The sequence below is a fragment of the Equus quagga genome, chromosome 5 (genome assembly GCF_021613505.1).
Source record: "Equus quagga isolate Etosha38 chromosome 5, UCLA_HA_Equagga_1.0, whole genome shotgun sequence".
Lineage (NCBI taxonomy): Eukaryota > Metazoa > Chordata > Mammalia > Perissodactyla > Equidae > Equus > Equus quagga.
The window spans coordinates 50,108,035-50,127,240 of record NC_060271.1 but is presented as its reverse complement, the minus strand read 5'-3'; the positions used below and the strand labels follow the sequence as shown (position 1 = coordinate 50,127,240).

General features: G+C 39.9%; 1 protein-coding gene across 4 annotated transcripts in view; it reads left to right on the top strand.

Annotated features, from left to right (window-relative positions):
• LIMS1 (LIM zinc finger domain containing 1) overlaps positions 1 to 19,206 on the top strand; it is a 158,494-nt gene that overhangs the window by 85,253 nt on the left and 54,035 nt on the right. The window contains exon 1 of one of the 4 annotated variants that reach the window (XM_046661353.1): positions 9,081 to 9,315. The exons of 2 other annotated variants lie outside the window; for them this stretch is intronic. In XM_046661353.1, the coding sequence (XP_046517309.1) occupies positions 9,209 to 9,315 (107 nt within the window). In that variant the 5' untranslated portion in view covers positions 9,081 to 9,208. Of the gene's footprint in view, positions 1 to 9,080; positions 9,316 to 19,206 lie in introns of those variants that run through there. One more of the 4 variants, XM_046661355.1, reaches the window with a different exon arrangement.

Sequence of the window (19,206 nt, the reverse complement as noted above, 5' to 3'; positions counted from 1 at the left end):
CTCACTTGCCCCTTAATATCTGTCCTCCTGATGCTGCTGTGAGAGGGTCTTTGTGAAACAGATTCGATCTTGTCAGTTCCCTGTTTAACAGTACAGTGGCTTCCTCTCGCTCTTAGGATAAAAATTACAAAGCCCTTTGAAACATTCCAGTAGCTGTCTCTCTAATCTCATCTTGATACCAAACCTCTCAATCTCAAGTTCGTGTGCCCGATGCGCAGCCCTGAGACATCGGTGCTTGGAGATGGAGAAAGGCCCCGTTCCAGTTGGCCAAGATGAGAAGGTGGGAGCTTGGGTTTGATCAAATCTGCCTTAAGAAGAGCGGAAAACAGGGGGTTTTGAGGAGTTAACGGGCTTGGCAGGAGGAGCTTCGGAGAAACAAACAGTCACTCCGATAAGCCCCTGGGCAATCTGCAGTGGCTGCTGGGGGCCAGCCATCTGATGATCGCAGCCTCCCCAGTGCATTCTCTTTCTTCTGCAAAAGAAACTCACAAATCCTTGAGACCCAAGTCATCCCTCAAGTTAAACAAGAAAACAGCAAACTGACAAGATTCATCTATGTCTATGTTGGGAACAAGGTCAAAAGGCAATCATGTTCTTACTGAATATCTCCAGTAACCCTCAGGTACCCAGCTTCAATTTCGCCTCCCAACTCTTCCCTTCAGCCACATGGTCAGACTTCATTCCCTCCTGCCTCTGGGTCTTTGCACAAGCTGGTCACTCCTCCACCAATGCCCCCACACCTCGGACCCTTTCTCCTTTAGTGCCTACTCCTCCCTCAGGTTTGGGTTATCATCAGATCCAGTGTTTCTGTTTGAGCAAACATTTCCCTGCTATCCCTCCCCCACCCTGCTATAAGCATTCTCATGGCACCCTGTTCTTTGGTGTGTGTGATGATGTAGTTGGCACCAGTATCCCCCACTGGGCTGAAGGCTACACCTGGACACTGGATCTGTAGTGCTTAGAGCAGAGCCGCCTCGTGTTGCAGCTCACTGAGCACATGTGAGTGGAACGATGGAATGGGGAGTGCACAGTGTGTTCTTCTGTACCCTCCTCCTGAGTCCTACCTGCCAGTCCTGTTGTAATGTTGTCTGTGTCTGTCCTTCCCCTGTCCTTTGAGACCTCAGCTGGACCCTCTTTTCCCACTTTAGCAGCAGCAGACCCTCTGCACGTGACTTACAGGCTTTTTCCTATCAACTTGAAAGCTGTAGTCCTGCCTTGGAAGGTCCACTACCCTGCCAGTCTCATTGTCCCCTTGACACTTCTCTGTCAGGCACATCACACTGAGGTTTCCTTCATCTGGAGTACCCTCCACCCTCCTCTCCTCTCTCTCTTCCCAAATCCTTCCCTGTCTAGATCCTGCTCACATCCAACCCTCTGTCGGGAGGCATCAGTATTTGATTATGTACACTGAGGTTTGAGGGGTGCCCTTTCTTCCTGATTAGCTTGTGAATCCCCTGGAAGATGCAATAATGTATCTTCACTTAATTTTTGTTCTTGTCACTTATTTTAAGCTTTAAAATTTTACTTTCCTTATTATAGAACTATGTTTGTCCATTGTATAAAAATTAGAAAATATGGATAATCCAAAAGAAAAACTAATTTTTAACTTTTTCAAATTTTACCAACCAAAGATATTTTGGTATATATTCTTCCAGACTCTCTGATGTATGGATGTACACATATGTGGTATATACTTATGTGGTCTTTCATGTGAAATGGAATCATATAGTATATAGTGTCCTATAGTCTTTTCTCACTTAACAGTGTATCATGAATACATTTCATGTCAAATAGATGTCTACATTATCATTTTCAGTTGCCATCAATCGCTCTGGAACCATACAACTATATAGGAGATGTTAATGTCCTTATTGAAATAATTATGTCTTTAGAGCTTTCTTAAAATTTTAAATCTCATTTTGTCATTGCACTGAACTTTTATCTGAGGGAGAAAAAAGTGGTCAATAAAGGGATGATACTGATATCAGAAATGAGGCAACACAGCTCTTTTTGATGTTGTTGCCTTTAAGATGAGACTTTACACAGAACCTAGGGAGTAGTTTGATAACCTGGTGAAAACAGTTTTGAAGTGTCTGTGTTGACAGTGCTAACTGTAATAAGGAGCCCTGGAGTGGAGTGGGGCAGGAACTGTACGTTTTAGGACACACCTCTTGAATACCAGGGCAGGGAGAAGAACGATGTTTGTTTTTCCGGGTGCTCAGAAGATCAGAATTGCTGGCTTGTGACTCTGCCTGTCTTGGAATGTGAAAATAACTGTTTCTTTTCTCCTCTCACACACAAGTACCCACTCATTGGATTTTTAAAAATAGGGATTTAGTTTAGAAATATGCTCAACAGATACAGGTAGGCTATAAGGTGGGCAGGTAGAATGAGTATAAACAATATTTATAGAAATGTTATGTAAAATCATAAATTTTAAGTCAAATTATGTGAAAATCTGGATTTATAGAAAAGTTCTCTCTTAAAAAATATTATCACTAGAGTTCCTTATAAAACAAATTTCTTTTCAGCCATACCATTACTGGGTATCTATCCTAAGAACCTGAAATCAGAAATCCCAAGAGTCCCTTGCACCCCTATGTTCATCGCAGCATTATTTACAATAGCCAAGACGTGGAACCAACCTACATGCCCAGAAACTGATGATTGGATAAAGAAGATATGGTATATATACACAATGGAATAGTACTCAGCCATAAAAAAAGACAAAATTGACCCATTCGCAGCAACGTGGATGGACCTCGAGGGTATTATGTTAAGCGAAATAAGCCAGTCAGAGAAAGACGAACTCTATATGACTCCACTCATAGGTGGAAGTTAACATATTGACAAGGAGATCTGATCGGTGGTTACCAGGGAAAAGGGGGGGTGGGGGGAGGGCACAAAGGGGGAAGTGGTGTACCCACAACATGACTAACAATAATGTACAACTGAAATCTCACAAGGTTGTAATCTATCATAACATTAATAAAAAATAAAATAAAACAAATTTCTTTTGAGAATTAAAAATTACTCTATTTACAAAAGTTTAACTTTATATGCAGTTTTCCAAAAACATGTTTACTACGTCAAATGAGATACATTCTCGGTTACCTTCAAGGAGGAAAAGCACAGTTCTCCTGCAAACCCTGTTGCCTTGTTCCTTCCCTGTGACTTCAGCGCTCTGTTGAGGAGGGCTCTCTGTTCTTGTAGCAGGTGTGTGTTGGGGCTGGGTGTCATGTGCCTTTTTTGTGGTATTTTATATCCTATATGACTGTTATCTTTGGAGCAGCTCTTCTGACCCCAGAGGAAGTGAACAGGAGAGTGATGATCAGGAAACGTTCAAAGACTGCTCTGAGGGCCTGGCACATGTTAGGCCTTTAGGAAATGTTTACTGAGTGGCTGAGTGTATGAATCCTGACCTTGTGTTCCTATTTTATTCAGAAATGGGATTTCTGACTAACGCAATGATTAAGAAATAAAGTGCGCTATATCAGGGAGTCTAGTCAACGCTGGCACACCGTATTACACAGGTCCTTTCTTAAAATCAAGTCATTTTGATCTGAGGAAAAGACTGTTGAGATCATCTGATTTGGCCGCTTGTTTCCAAATGGAAAAATTGAGGACTTTGATAGTGAAATGACTTCCTCTCTGCCTATATGCCAGCCACAGCAAGAACACTGGCAAATGTGGGGCTCTCGGCCAAATGTCTTCTCCTTTCCCTCTCATACCCTCACACCAACTTACCTTGTACTCTCCCTGAGCCCCTTAAAAATGTGGAATGGGATAGGTTACTTGAAATTTCATTCTAAATTCTTTTTAAATATGCCAGGAAAACTTGCCCTATTGTGACAGTGGCTTTTGAGAACATTCTTCAGTTGTCTAACAGAAGACTGTAGATGACCCCATGTTGCTGGTTGTGAGACTTCTGTATGTTTCTGACTCAGAATGATACAGTCAAGTTCTCACGAGCTTTTGATGATAGTTCAACCTGTCCACTTGGATGTGTCAGAGTTACAGAGAGGCTGATTAAGGAAAAAATTCAGAAGGGCTAGAAGACAGTTGCAGTATCATCTACTTATGAATGGAACCATATTTTTGGTGATTTTTTTTCTGATTCTGGACTTTTTCTGGATAGTGGATTCTGCCTTCTCATACTCTCTGCTCTGGTTAGGTTGAACTTGAACCTACTCCCAATGGCATATCTATTGCAGCAGATCTGTTTTCAACACTGGGTCCTTCCTTCATATTGATAACCCAGAACACTCTTGAGAGGCCTCATTTAGGAAGATAGCATGGCTGGAGAATAAATGTTTAGGAGATAAATGTGTTGGAAATAGTGAGGAAGGATATTCTTGCTTTATTAGAGAAAGTTTGCGTTCCCCTATAAATGATTATTCATGAGATAAAATTTAAACTAAAAAAGGATTCATTTCCATTAAGTTCAAAGTTAATTGCAAAACATAAAATTCTTCTCTTACTGCGTTACACAAGGAAATTAATGGCCTGGAAATGTACAGCTGTTTGACCAGTTTACAAGCCTTTAGTAGCTAGTATAAAGATATTGCTAATGAGGCCTAGTTACTATAAGTCTGCCTTGGAAGCCAGTTTGCAGCTGTCTTAGCTCTGTATAGGAGAAAGGATTGACAATTGAGTTACACTAATGATCAATTTTAGAGGCTTGATGTTTAATTAGATTTCTTTACCCTCCAGTGCCTGAAGGAGTTACTTGGACCAAGTATGCTAAAAAGTGGACTATGTCAGGTATAGAGAAAAATCTAGGCTAATTTTTTTATTCTTATCCCAAATGGAAGGTGTTTATACTTGTAGAAGGTACTGTTCAACTCTACAAATATGAAAAGCTTCTGAGTTTTCATAGTGTCACCAAGAAAGTAAAAATTTCCGAAACTGTGGAATGGATGCACCTTTTAAAAATCTCATTTAGGTAATGTTTAGTATTAAATGTTGAGTATTAAATGCCCCCCCCCCATATTTTTTTTCAAAACTCTAGATCTTTAATCTCAAGTGTAACATTGTGAAGTGATTAGGCTCTCAAAATCAATAGCTGAACAACTAAACCAGAGAACTTATTTAACAAATGCAAATGTCTACCATATACCTGGCCTTGTAGACACATGATAAATTAGATACATTACTGCCCTCAAAGAGCTGTATTCTAAGGGAAGAGTGGGTGAAAAAAAACTTATCATGAGACTGTGATTATGATGACAGGAGGAAGCACGGGGCATTCTGGGGCTCACAGAAAGGGGATTGCGGGTGAGGGTCTGGGAGGGCTTCTTATAAGAGATGGTGCTTGTATTGGGTCCTAATGGGGTGACCAGGAGCTAGTTCTGCCAGAGATCCTTCCAGTCAGGCAGCTGCATGTGGAAAGGCCAGGAGGTGAGGGGAAGCCAAGTCTGTCCAGGAAGGAACCGCCTGGAGTTCAGTCCAGTGCTAGTGGGGGAGAGGGCACAGATGGTGCCAGTGGCAGTGGAGCCCTTGGAGGGTTTCTCAGCAGGATAAGTAAGTGATCAATTTACATTTTAAAAGAATGCTTTGAATTTGGAGGATAGGTTAGAAGAGGGTAAAATCAGTGACTGAAAGATCAGTTAGGAGGCTGAGAGAAATTAAGGGGAGATGGAAGGAGTGCTTCTGAAATAGTTTCTGGCCCAGGGCAGGGCATTGAGTAAATATGTATTACATGAACAGTGGAAGTCAGAAGCCCCATGCTGTAATGTTGGAGTTTTTGGAGAAGGGGGAGATCAATACAAATTGGAAGGTCTAAGATAAAGTCCACCTGTTGGATTCTGAAGGATTTATCAAGTCCCTGAAATAGTTACAGAATTTTGTGCTCGCACGCACTTTCTGAGAGTCATTAACTTCCATCAGATTCATAAAAGGTTCTCCATGACCCTCCAAAAGATAGAAAACTACTGGGTTAGAGATTAGCCTGGCAGCACAGAGACGTAACAACCACTGGGCGTGTGGGTGGGTGGGAGCCCCTGGAGTTTATGAGACGGTCAGTGCTGTGTCACTGGTAGTGTCTAAGGAGAAGCAGAACCCCAGGTCAGGGATATTGGATAGCAGTGAGGCCATGGGGAGGGTGGGAGAAGGGAATTCTGCATTAAATGGGAGGTTAGACGGGCCTTCAAAGATTTTTTAGAGTGCTAAAATGAAAAATTTCCCTGGATAGAGACCCACTGAAAATGCACTTACATACACCTTCCTCTCTGCTATCAAAAGCATGCTAAGACAGGGGCTGGCCCCGTGGCCGAGTGGTTAAGTTCGCGCACTCCGCTGCAGGCGGCCCAGTGTTTTGTTGGTTCGAATCCTGGGCGTGGACATGGCATGGCTCATCAAACCACACTGAGGCAGCGTCCCACAAACCACAACTAGAAGAACCCACAACGAAGAATATACAACTATGCACTGGGGGGGCTTTGGGGAGAAAAAGGAAAAAAATAAAATCTTTAAAAAGCAAAAAATAAACAAAATTAAATAAAAATTCCAGAATTTATTAAAAAAAAAAAAAGCATGCTAAGACAGTTGTTTGAAGTTTGAAATTCATTTTAAATAGGCCTGATCTGAGAATCAAGCACAACTGCTAACTCTGTTTCTGTGGGAAAGTAGGAAAGGAAAAAAGAGGAAGACCTGAGACCTCCTCTGGCTGTTGCGCCCTGCCATGTGGTCCAGGGGTGTGCTCCGGGGTTCTCCCTCCCTGGCAATGATGCTGAGCATCATTTGGTTGTGAGGGGAGGGCTTGGCAGTCTGGCTGCAGCACGATCTAGTCAGTGGTGTATTTTGCAGGATTTGTGAATTTCCCTCTCAGAAATTGTGCAGGTACCTGGCCATGCCTGTGGATCTTTTCCCTAGTTCTGCATACAGCACAGTAAGATCTCAGTGCGCATCTGAAGGGTGCTGGGGAGAAAAAGAAGCCTCTCCTCTCCGTCACCGTCTTTTCAATGAAAAGACAATTGGTAACAGAGCTTTGCCCAAAGCCCTAGAATCTAATTTTACTCAGTTGTGACAGTTTCATTAGAATGTAAGCATTGATTTACTGAAATTGCTATTTGTCAGCACAGCTATTTTAAAATTCAGAGGGCAAGAATTGTTTCACTTTATTTATTATATAGCTTGGGAACTTTTTTTTTCTTTCTGTTCACATCCTTTTAACCTTAGACTCATCAAATACAGGATTTGTCCTGCACCACTAGGTGTTTCCTGCCTTGTGAACCTCGAGTTCACGGCCACCATGTTCCTCTTCTTCGTCAGCACGCTGCAGTAGTTTCTTAAAAGCTCTTTTAAAAATCAAGCTCTCCTATTTACATTTTTCTAAAGAAGCAAGGCATATTTAATGTTGCGGCTTCTGTGTTTGCAGTGCATACGATTAATTTGTATTTTATTCATCAGGCATCTATTCTGTTTTGATGCCTAGAGTGAAAAAAAAATAAAGATTGGTGGTTGTGTCTCTTCACTTGTTTTTTGCTTGTCATGACAAAAATGTGAGAATTAGACACTTTAGGAATCCTAATTTTATGTTTCTATTACTGTAAACTTTAAGCTTTTCTGTATGTTCCATCTCAGTAGGATCCTAGGGCTTTGTATAAAAGATATATGCAGATCTTCCGGATTATTTCTATTCTTTTTGAAAGTTGAGAAGATATAAAGTGGTATGTAACAGAAAAGCTTTCTTCTGTTAACGTCCCCAGGGCACCCAGTTTTAACAGTTTTTTCTGTATCCTTCCAGAGGGAGAGATACATCTGTCACTGGATTTCTTTTATGTTTCGTCACTAATTAAATGTAGTGTAGTAACAAAATTAGTAATATTTTTCCCACTTCTTTAAAAATATGTGTTGTGCTTGATGGCGGCTGTTGTAAGTTGTGTGTTTTCAGTTGGGACCATGGAACCAGGGTGATGGTTACCCTGAGGGGAGCTCCATCTCCATGTCCTGAGTGCAGGAGTGAGATAGAGACCCCACTTTCCCAGTGAGCGCCTCAATGTTTGTATTTATAATACAGATACTTTTAGAGAGGAGAATATGTTAACTGTTTAATTCTTGCTGTAAAAAAAGTTTCAGAGCCATTTCTCTGTGCTCTTGTTGTTGAGGGGATTCTGGAAAGAAAGAAGCTGATACAAATTACTCAGAGAGAAATTACTGGACCCTGAAGTCATCTACTGGTTAAGAACCTGCCAAGGATCTAGCCTGTGTTTCTGATGTGGTGATAGGTACTGAGTGGGACTGAATCAGATGGGAGGCTGGAACCCCACCTTCTGTTATACTATCATCACTTACAGCTGGATGATAAAGGACTTACACCATGCTATCTGTCCTCCATTATCTACAACCCCACCTTGCAAACACTCACCCACACCCCACCGAAAAACAAAACCTCTTTCCTAACTTTGTCATGTCTAGGATCCAATACACAGATAAATTCAAGGGCTGCATAGGCCCCGGTAGCATCTTTAGGCAGACAGTGTTGATTAAACTGAGTGCACATTTATGAGGATTATTCAGAATGGGTGGTTAGAGATTTAGAACATCACTGAATGGAGATTGATACAAGAAACCACTTTGCTTTCAGTTATGAATTTTTGAGTAATATTTAATGGGCGAAAAAAAGACAAAGGCACTTCCTTTCTAAAGAGGATTTAAGAGTGGTGGGAGGGAGGAAGTGGACTGCTTCCCCTTAGAATTGTGCCTTTTTTTTTTTTTTTTTTAAGGAAAATGTCCCAAAGAGCTCATGATGACCAGGCACTTCTTTAACTGACAGCTGCTTGTGAAGTGTTAGTGGATTTCCTGGCAAATAAAAAAGGGCAGGACCCTCCTTTGGTCATTAGCTTGCTGGAGCTTTTTAGCCCAATTTTAATTCAGAATGATACTGGAAAGATTTATAAAGGAATTGGTATGATTATTCATAACAATTAAATTTTGCTTACTAGCAAACATGTGAGCAACCCAGGTCACTAACTCCCCCCTCCAAGGTGCTAGGCTCAGAGATAAGGCCGCCAGGGCTTGCTGAGGAGGGCGTGTGCCAGCGAGAAACAGGAAGCTGGGCCTCAGCGCCGGCCTGCCTAGAGGTTTCTAAGTCTGGGTCAGGTGTGCTGAGGTCCCGTGGCAGGGACACTGTCTTTCTGAGCCCTGGCAGCCACACTGCTCAGCAGAAATGCTTTAAAGTGTCAGGAATTGATGTGTAGAGAGAAGTATGACTGCATTACAGCTTAAAGAGCTTTCACATTCAGGTCTCTACAGAAGACGACGAGATCGTCCTGAGAGTTTGAGACTAAATGGGTTCCCGGAGGAAGAGCTAAGGTGAGTGCAGAGTCATGGTCGCACCTAACGATGGCAGCGAGGCTCATGCCTAACTGGATGCAGTAATGGGGAGGCCACAGTGAGGACATTCCACCAGGAACCTCTCAGTCTGTAATTAAAGACTGAACATAGTTCTAAGATTGCGCTTGATTGGGCAAAACTAGAACTTTTTCCCATTTCTTCACAAATTCTGTAAGTTGTTTTAGCTCTTCTCCAAACCTGCAGTGTTGTTTTATCTTTAAAAATTTATAATCACCAGAGTAATATTTAAAACTGGAAACAATTGTTTTCTTCCCCTTATTTTAAAGATAGATTGCTTTAGCTTATTAGAACATGTTTCTGTGAAGAATTTGTCTTAGATTTTTGGTGGTGAGGGTAGTTTGTGGTGTTTTGAGTGGGGGTCAGGGGAGTTCATAGAGGATTCTTTATTATTGAAATCTATTTAACGAAGGAATGCAGAGAAACTACTGAGTGTAAGCTAGGAAGGAAGGACGTCAAAATCTGGAGACCATTTTAACTAGAAAGGTTAGAGGTTTTTTGTTATCAAAGTTAATTTGCCTGAAACAACACAATTTTAGTTTTTGTTACATCTATTGAAATTTCTTTTAGATTTTAGGTTCTAAAAAGTCCCTGCAACGTTAAGCTGTGTGTTAAAATACTGTGTTAACCGTGAAGGGTTTAGGTTTTCTGTTTCTGAGGTGAAGTGTTCCTGTTTTAGTGCTGACAGAAAGCTGCAGTGAAGAGAGACTTCCTTCTCTTTTTATTGCATTTTCTGTACAGTATTTTCATTTGTTTATAGACTCTTAAGTGTTTGAGTAGTCCAGTTAGATGGCCAGAGGGATATTTATATTTGTGTACTGTTGCTCTTTTCCTATAAATTCATTTTTAGAGTTTATTTTAAATTCTGTAAATTTGACAGGGAAAAAATTGACAAAGAAGGTTTTTTAAACTTCTGTTAAATTTGTGTTTCTCTTATAGCCAGCTGTACTACAGGAACTGTACTTTGAAAGGAAAACATTTATTTGAAAATTATTGACTCTTTCACTACCTTTTGAAGAGAATAGTAGCATTAAAGGACTGTTATTGATGCTAACATCGTTAGAATTTATTCCCTACAATGTCCCATGTCTCTTAGCTACGTTTAGTATATTGACTTTGAATCGATTGGATTAAACAGAATTTAGAAGCTTCAGAGTTTGAGTTGTTATAATTTTTAAGGGTGAGGTTTGCTGACAGTGTTGAGCTCTCTCTTGCCAACTAGAGAGGCTCTTGGGAGTGACTTCCAACCTCGACATCTAGTTGTAAACTCCAGTCGACTCTTGATCCAACAGTGGAAAGTTACCAAAAACAGTTTTAATTTCAGACTTGGGATCCTAAGGAATTTCCTTTTTTTAAAAAATTAAGACATGTAAAACAATGTTCGAGACCAGCCATCTTTTACTTATTTTCAGACCGTAGCAAAATTACCTGTGAATAAAATTACCTATGTACCTAAGGAGGGTAGTTATTTATGTGGTTATAACAGCCTTTGAAACAACTAGATTTTTTTCTTTTGTCTAAAGTTTAACTTAAAGGAAGAAGAGTAGTTCTTAAGTATTGCTTGTTTCATTGGGTTAAGGGAAAATATTTTTCCACCCATTCTGGTTATGTAGTTTCCTGGCCATAAGAAGAAGTGTTTCTCTCATCTCGCTGTCCCCTAATGCAGAGTGACCATTTTCCTTATTTCAAGAGTGCAGAGCTTAGCAAGGAAAGTAGGCAACTGTCTGCTTTTCCATGGACTTTTTATCAATTTACAGAGGTAGGAGTTTTTTCCCCTAGTTTTATACTAAGCCTGTTTTTAGTATTAAGTCAGGTTTCTTAGCTAATAGCAGTCAAGAAGGGTAGGGACTTTGAAATTAGGCACACCCGTTTCAGTGCCACTCAGTTGGACAAGTTATGTAATCTTGTTAAACTTCAATTTGTTCTTCTTTAAAATAGGGATAAAAATAACTACCATTATTGAGCATTGTTTATCATCTCTAAGATCCTCACCACCAATGTAGCGAGACGGGGTATTGTTAATCTTGTCAACAGTGCTGTGGGGTTAATGCCTTCCATGCGTTATTCAACTGATGTTTGTTGAGTGCCTACTGTGTGCTGAATAGAGCCGCAGTGATGAAAGAGAGACAGTCCGTCCCCTCAGGGGACACCTAGGTTCTGGCAGAGCGAATGTGACCAACAGATGTTCTTCCTACAAGCAGTTGTTTGACTTTGAATACATGTGATGTCAAACGTCTTTCATGCTGTCTCAAGTATTGCACAAGATGCATTCCTACTCTCATTCCTTCTCAGTCACGTGTTCGTTTTCTTGGCATGTTTATGGACTCTAGTAGAAAAACTATCATAAGAGACTAAAAAGGGCTATGCTTACTGCCAGAAAACGTTTTTCTTTTAAGTTTAAATAAAAGACTGTGCTCTGAAACAAAATACAAGTGTTTAAACAGCACTGTAATAGTCATGAAAATAGTTCTGGCTTCAAACTTGAAATTGTTTAAAAAATAGAAGCATGTAAAAGGTAGTGTGAAAAACACTGCCTTTGTAGATTTTTATTTAACATATTAAACATAACCTGAAACTTGCTATACTTGTATAACTTGTACAATGGAACCTTGTCCACTGTGTTTGAGGGTTATGTTAGAGCAGTTTACCTTATTTAAATAGTAATTGTCACTACTACTAGAAAGTGTCCTGGGGGCCTTCATCTTGAGTTCTAGAACATGTCCTTAATTTTAGCTAGAATCTAACATGCCTAAGAACCAATTGGAAATAATTTTCCTTTATGAAGCTAAATGTTAAGGATTTGAATAAGCATGTATACTCATGCACACACAAAGACTCTGCACGTAAAGGCTGTGTAAACACACACAGATAGTCTTTATGGCCATCTCCTCACAGCCTGGGTAGAACTGGGCGACTTTCCAGTTTAAGCAGTGGATTCATAAGAGGGAAGTAGATCCACTCCTGGTCCAGTGGGTCAGAAATTGTTCAGAGCCTCATACTTTTACAGAGCTTTGACTCTTTCTTCTCTGAATTTGTTTTTTTTTTTTGAGGAAAACTGGCCATGAGCTAACATCTGCTGCTAATCCTCCTCTTTTGGTGAGGAAGATTGGCCCTGAGCTAACATCTCTGCCCATCTTCCTCTACTTTATATGTGGTGTGCCTGCCACAGCGTGGCTTGATGAGGAGTGTGTAGGTCTGTGCCCCAGATCCAAACCAGCGAACCCCAGCCCACTGAAGCGGAGTATGTGGACTTAACCACTATGCTACCAGGCTGGCCCCTCTGAAATTTTTTTTTTTAGGAAGATCAGCCCTAAGCTAATTGCTGCCAATCCTCCTTTTTTTTTTTTTTTTTACTGAGGAAGTCTGGCCCTAAGCTAACATCCATGCCCATCTTCCTCTGCTTTTTATATGTAGGACGCCTGCCACAGCATGGCATTCCAAGCCGTGCCATGTCGGCACCCGGGATCCGAACTGGTGAACCCCAGGCCACTGAAGCAGAATGTGCGCGCTTAACCGCTGTGCCACAGGGCCAGCCCCCCTCTGAAATTTTCGATGCCCCAAAATAACATCTAAGATATACCCTTATATATATATATATATATATATCTCCTTACTCCTAGCCATTTATTCTGTGTCTTAAACTACGTTGCACCCAAACAGTATTTTTCGAGGAAACCTGAATGAAAAACATACCTGAACAATCCACAATCCCCTGCTGCTTTAACATTCTCAAAGTCACTTTTGCTATGCCCCAAATATAAAGCATCTGTAAATAACTGATTGGCAACACCTCACAATGCAAGTCTTTGCTGCCTGGCTCTGAAACATAGTGTAATGCAGCGGTTGGCAAACTCTGACCCACAGACCAGACCTGCCCACTGCCTGTTTGTGTATGGCCTGCGAGGTCAGGATGGATTTTACGTTTTTTAAATAGTTGAAAAAAATTTAAAAAAGAATATTTCATGACATATGAAAATTACATGAAATTCAGATTTCAATGTCCATAAATAAAGTTTTATTGGAACACAGCCGTGCATTTGTATGTGTTGTCTATAGTGGTTTCTTGCTACAGTGGCAGAGTTGAGTTGTGACACCAACATGTGTTCCTTCAAAAACAGAAGTATTTCCTGTTTGGCCCCTTACAATAGATCCTGGTCAGTGCTAAGATAAGGAACACTTAGATCTCTCCCTCTTGTTCCTTTAGTTATGTGTCTACCCTCCCCCTCCTCCGCCTCCCGGTTAGATTTATTTTGCCTGAGTAAAATCAGGGCTTTGTCAGTCTTTTGAAATGAACGTGAATCAGGAAAATGTACTTTGAAATTTGTATCCTTTTGTGAAGTTGACTGGATGCAGCAGTGAGAAGTTCTTTACTCCTTAGCATTTTATGCTTTCCTTTCCTGCCCTTTTACTGACGGAACTGGATAACCAGCAATGGGAGCAAGTGCAGAGAAAAGTTACCTTTACTTTCTGGTTATTAAATAAACGTTCTGGGCTCATATCTTTCTAGATACAGGATCTAATCATTTTTAAGCAGTGAGAATGTCCTTGTCTTGGTTTAAGAGTAGAAAACTCAGATCGTGTCATCCTGAATAACACATTACCATTGAGTGAGTCCTTGTTATGGGCCAAGCACTGTGTTAAGAACCTTCATGTTGTTTGTTTTTTGTTTTTTAACTCAGAATCCTATAGGGGAGGAGGAAGAACCTAAGGCTGTAGAAGGTGATCATCATTATGTAACCAGTTCCTGCCCTTCATTCAAATAAGTTAGGGCTCTGAGTTCAGTTGAAGTTGGAATTGGTCAACCTAAGAAGTGCATATCCTTACGTACCAGTTTTGCAATTTGATGATCATTTTTTGGCTGAAAAACCACTGTTTGTATTTTAGTTGTAGAAATATAGTCTTTTAGACAATTAGAGGGATAGAATTGCAGCTTTGCCATTTTTGTTTGTTCTCATTGTTTAATGGTTCAGTGAGAGCACTTTTGATCTTCCTAACAATAAACACATTGCACAATTAATAGCAAATATTTTTTGTCTTTGGTCCAGAGAGGTATCAGTTTGCCAGTGTTGCTTTTTAAAAGGTAGTAGTGCTTTCTTATATGTGTTTGAGTGTAATCCATACACACACACACACACACACACACACAACAGGAATATTTTTCAGCCATGAGAAAGAAGGAAATCCTGCCATTTATGACAACGTGGATGGACCTTGAGGGCATTATGCCCAGTGAGATGTCAGACAGAGAAAGACAAATACTGTATGATCTCGGTAAAATGTGGAATCTGAAAAAAACAAAAGCCGAATTCATAGAAACAGAGAGTAGAATGGTGATTACCAGGGGCTGGGAGTGTGGGGAAATGGGGCGAGGTTGTTTTAAGGGTGCACACTTGCAACTAGAAGATAAATAAGTTCTGGAGATCTAATGCCCAGCTTAGTGATTATACTCAACCATACTGTATTAAAAACATCAAAGTTGCTTAGAGACTGGATCTTAACTGTTCTAAACAACAAAGAAATGATAATTATGTGACATGATAGAGGTGTTAGCTAACGCTACTGTAGTAATCATATTGCAATATGTAACTGTATCAAACCAACATGTTGTACACTTCTAACTTACACAATGTTATATGTCAATTATATCTCAATTAAAAAAATTTTAAGGAGTAATCCACAATATTCATATTGTGATACTGTAATTGGTTTTACAGGCATACCGGTCGTCACCCTTCTCACTTACCCACTCCACCTCCATTAATAGAGAGAGGACTCCCCACGGCCAGACGCCTCCCCTTGTTTTGCATCTTTAGCATCTACCACAGTGCCTAGTGGGTAGTCACTGTCCAGTATCTATTCCTCATTAAATAGATGAAGGAATAAGAAACTAAACTGGCTTAGAGGTACCTCTTTTATTCTAGATTAAACTCTTTTACTCTGACCACATTTTCTAGTCTTGATTATTAACTTACAATTTGTGTACGAATCACACTGAAAGAAGACTAAGAGAGGGATATATCTAACAAAGTATAGACCATGATCATTCTGTTTTTCCTTTTCAGTACTTTTGGGAAGCTTATCTTCTGAAAGGAAATATGTTTTCCTCCTTATCACCTAAAATATTTCTATATAGTTGAGGGAGTATATGCTGAAATCAAAAACAGCAATGTTACTGCTTAAAAATTCGGTGTGTTGGGGCCAGCCCAGTGGTGTAGTGAAGTTTGCGCACTCCACTTCAGCGGCCCGGGGTTCTCAGGTTCAGATCTGGGCACAGATCTCCACACCGCTCATCAAGCCTTTCTGTGGTGGCATCCCACATACAAAATAGAGGAAGATTGGCACAGGTGTTAGCTCAGGGACAATCTTCCTCACCAAAAATAAATAAATAAATAAAAATAAAATTATGTGTTAAAAGAATGGTTGAAAGAAGTGAAAAGACTTTAGACGAGGATCCCTTTTCTGTTTTTCTGTACTGCTGAGAGAAATTTAGGCGTGAACCTCAACTTTAGCAGAATCAATTTGTAAATCTGTTGTCAGTACACATAAAATTTTCTAAATAACTTACTATGACAATTAAATGCCAAGATTTTAATCATTATAATTGCTTTCCTATTAGTAAAAAAAGAGCCTAAAAATATCAGTTATAAATTACTTACAAAAGCAAAAGAAAATAGCCATTGACTAAAACTTGCGTTTTACCTACATTACTTTGGATAGATGCTGTTAAAATGAAACAGTAACTGTTTATTTTATATATATTTACATATCTTGGACACAGCCACTTACTCTCTGTCTGTGCAACCCGTTGGTCACTCTGTGATTAAAACAAATTTGACACAAATATTTTCTTATAGAAAGTCTACTTTTAGAAATAATTATTAAATGTTTCACATAAATATAAAACTCCCTACTTTTTTAATGGTCATTTTAGTTTCCTAGAACTGCCATAACAAATTACCAACAAATTCAGACAACAAAAATGTATTGTATCCCAGTCCTGGAGGCTGGAAATCAGAAGCAGTGTCAGGGCCAGCCCCCTTGGAGCCTGAAGGAGAGGGTCCTTCCTTGCCACCTCCCGCGTCTGGGTTTGTCAGCAGTGCTCATCGTTTAGCTTGTAGATGCATCACTCCCGTCTCTGCCTCTTTCCTCACATGGCCCTCTTCTCCCTGTGTGTCTCTCTTCACGTGGTCTTCTCTGTTGTGTGTCTTGTCCCTGTGTCTCCTCTCCTCTTTTTATAGGCACACGAGTTGTGTTGGACAAACCCCCTACTGCAGTATCACCTCTTCTTAATATGTATCTTAATTTTATCTGCAAAGAGTGTTTCCAACAAGGTCATTTTCACAGGTACCAGGAGTTAGGACATCAACATTATGTTTTGTGGGGACCGAATTTAACCCACAAGAGTGGTCTGTTCGTACAGTAGTGTATAAACATTAAAAACCATTCCATGGTGCAGGTTTTTTAGAAACAGCTTTATTGAGGTTAAACTAATGAACCTCAGTCGAGTCAGCAATTTTATTTTATTTATTTTTACTATTTTTATTATTTTTTTAAAGATTGGCACCTGAGCTAATATCTGTTGCCAATCTTCTGCTTCTTTTTATTCTTCTCCCCAAAGCCCCCAGTACATAGTTGTATATTCTAGATGTAACTTCCTCTGGTTGTGGCATGTGGGATGCCACCTCAGCATGGCTTGATGAGCGGTGCCATGTCTGCGCCCAGGACCCGAACCGGCGAAACCCCAGGCTGCCGAAGCAGAATGTGTAAACTTAACCACTCGGCCATGGGGCCGGCCCCTCAAGTGCACAATTTTAATGTTCAGTTTGATCAATTTTGACAAGTATACACAGTGATACTACTGCCACAATCAAGATAATGAGCGTATTCATCATCCCCAAGGTTTCTGCATCCCATTTGTAATCCTCTCTCCTCCCTTCCTTCCCTGCATCCCGAGGCAACCATCGATCTGCTTTTCGTCACTCTAGATTAGTTTGTTTTTCAGAATTTTATATAAGTAGAATGACACAATAATGTACTCTTTGTTTTGTTTGGCTTCTTTTTTTTTTTTTTTTTTTTTTAAGATTTTATTTTTTCTTTTTTTCTCCCCAAAGCCCCCCGGTACATAGTTGTGTATTCTTCGTTGTGGGTTCTTCTAGTTGTGGCATGTGGGACGCTGCCTCAGCGTGGTCTGATGAGCAGTGCCATGTCCGCACCCAGGATTCGAACCAATGAAACACTGGGCCGCCTGCAGCGGAGCGCGCGAACTTAACCACTCGGCCACGGGGCCAGCCCCTGTTTGGCTTCTTTAACTCAGCATAGGGATTGTGAGGTTCGTCCTTGTTGTTGCATGTATCGGTAGTTCATCCATCTTATCATTGAGTTACGGTATCCATTTTATGGATAGACTACAACTTATATAGCCAGTCACTTGGTTGACATATGAGTTGTTTCTAGTTTTTGGCTATTACAAATAAAGCTGCTATGAACATTCATGTACAAATCTGTATATGGCTGTATGCTTTCGTTGCTGTTGGGTGGAATGGCTGGGTTATTTGGTAGGTGTATATTTAATTTTTTGAAAAATGGCTAAACTGTTTTTCAAAGAGGTTGTACCATTTTATATTCCCACCAGCAGTATTTGAGGTTCTGTTTTCTCCACATTCTCACCAACACTTCACGTGGAGCATTTTTTTCGTTTTTAGCCATTTCAAGGGTATGTAGTACTATCTCATCGTGGTTTTAATTTTTATTTCCTTAGTGACTCGTGAAGTTGAGTATCATTTTATGTGCTTATTTGCAATCCATATATCTTCTTTAGCAAGATATTCAGACATTTTGCCTATCTTTTATTGGTTTGTTTCTTATAGTATTAAGTTGTAATAGTGCTTTTTATATTCTAGATACACATCCTTTGTCAGCTACCTATTTTGTAAATGTCTCCTCCCAGTCTGTGATTGTCTCCTCATTTTTATGTGTTTTTGGAAAAGCAAAAGTTTTTCTAATAGTTTATTGATTTCTTTTCTTTTATATAAAGTTTGTGCTTTTTATGTCCTTTTGGGGAAATCTTTCCCAAACCCACAGTCAGTAAGATTATTAATAAATATGTTCTATATAAATATAAACTCAATTATTTTTTAAACCAATTTGGCCTTTCATACCATTTACTGCTCTTCTGGCTGTGGTAACTGCTTCACAGTCTCGTTGAATCTTCACAATAATCCTGAGGGGTATGGTGTAGTTCCCCCTTTTCACAGAGAAGGGAAAGGACTCTTACAGACACATGACTGGTAATTTGGGCAATTGGCATTTGAACCCAGGGCTGAATCTAGTTGTGTCTTATGTTCAAAGTGTGAGCTCTTAACCACGAAACTTAGGCTTCACTTAGGTTTTAGGGTAAGATTTCTTACACTGAAGAATACACTGATCATATCTTAAAAGTTAAAAATTTACTTTTGAACATAAAAATAAAGGTTGACCTTTTGTGCTGCCTATGGGTAATATGATTGAAAAGAAATGGGATTTTTCTGCCTCTTCCTTGTACATGTTTGCCAGAGAAAATATCTAGGTTAAAAAAGTTAAAAATATTACATTTTTGTATCATAATATATTACTTAAAATTAAAATTAAACATTACAAGACTATTCAGGTTCTTATCTTGCTGAAAATGTTGTCCTCCTGGCCCTGGCAAACAGAATATGAAGGGAACCAGAGTGAGGTAGGAAGTGACAATGAATCACTGCATGTAGGATGTTTGTTTATGTCCGGCAGTTTCTGCTGCCAACTTTAGTTTTTAACTCTAACATACAGAATTTGTTGGAACAAAACTGAAATTCTGCAGTGTTTTGGAAAATT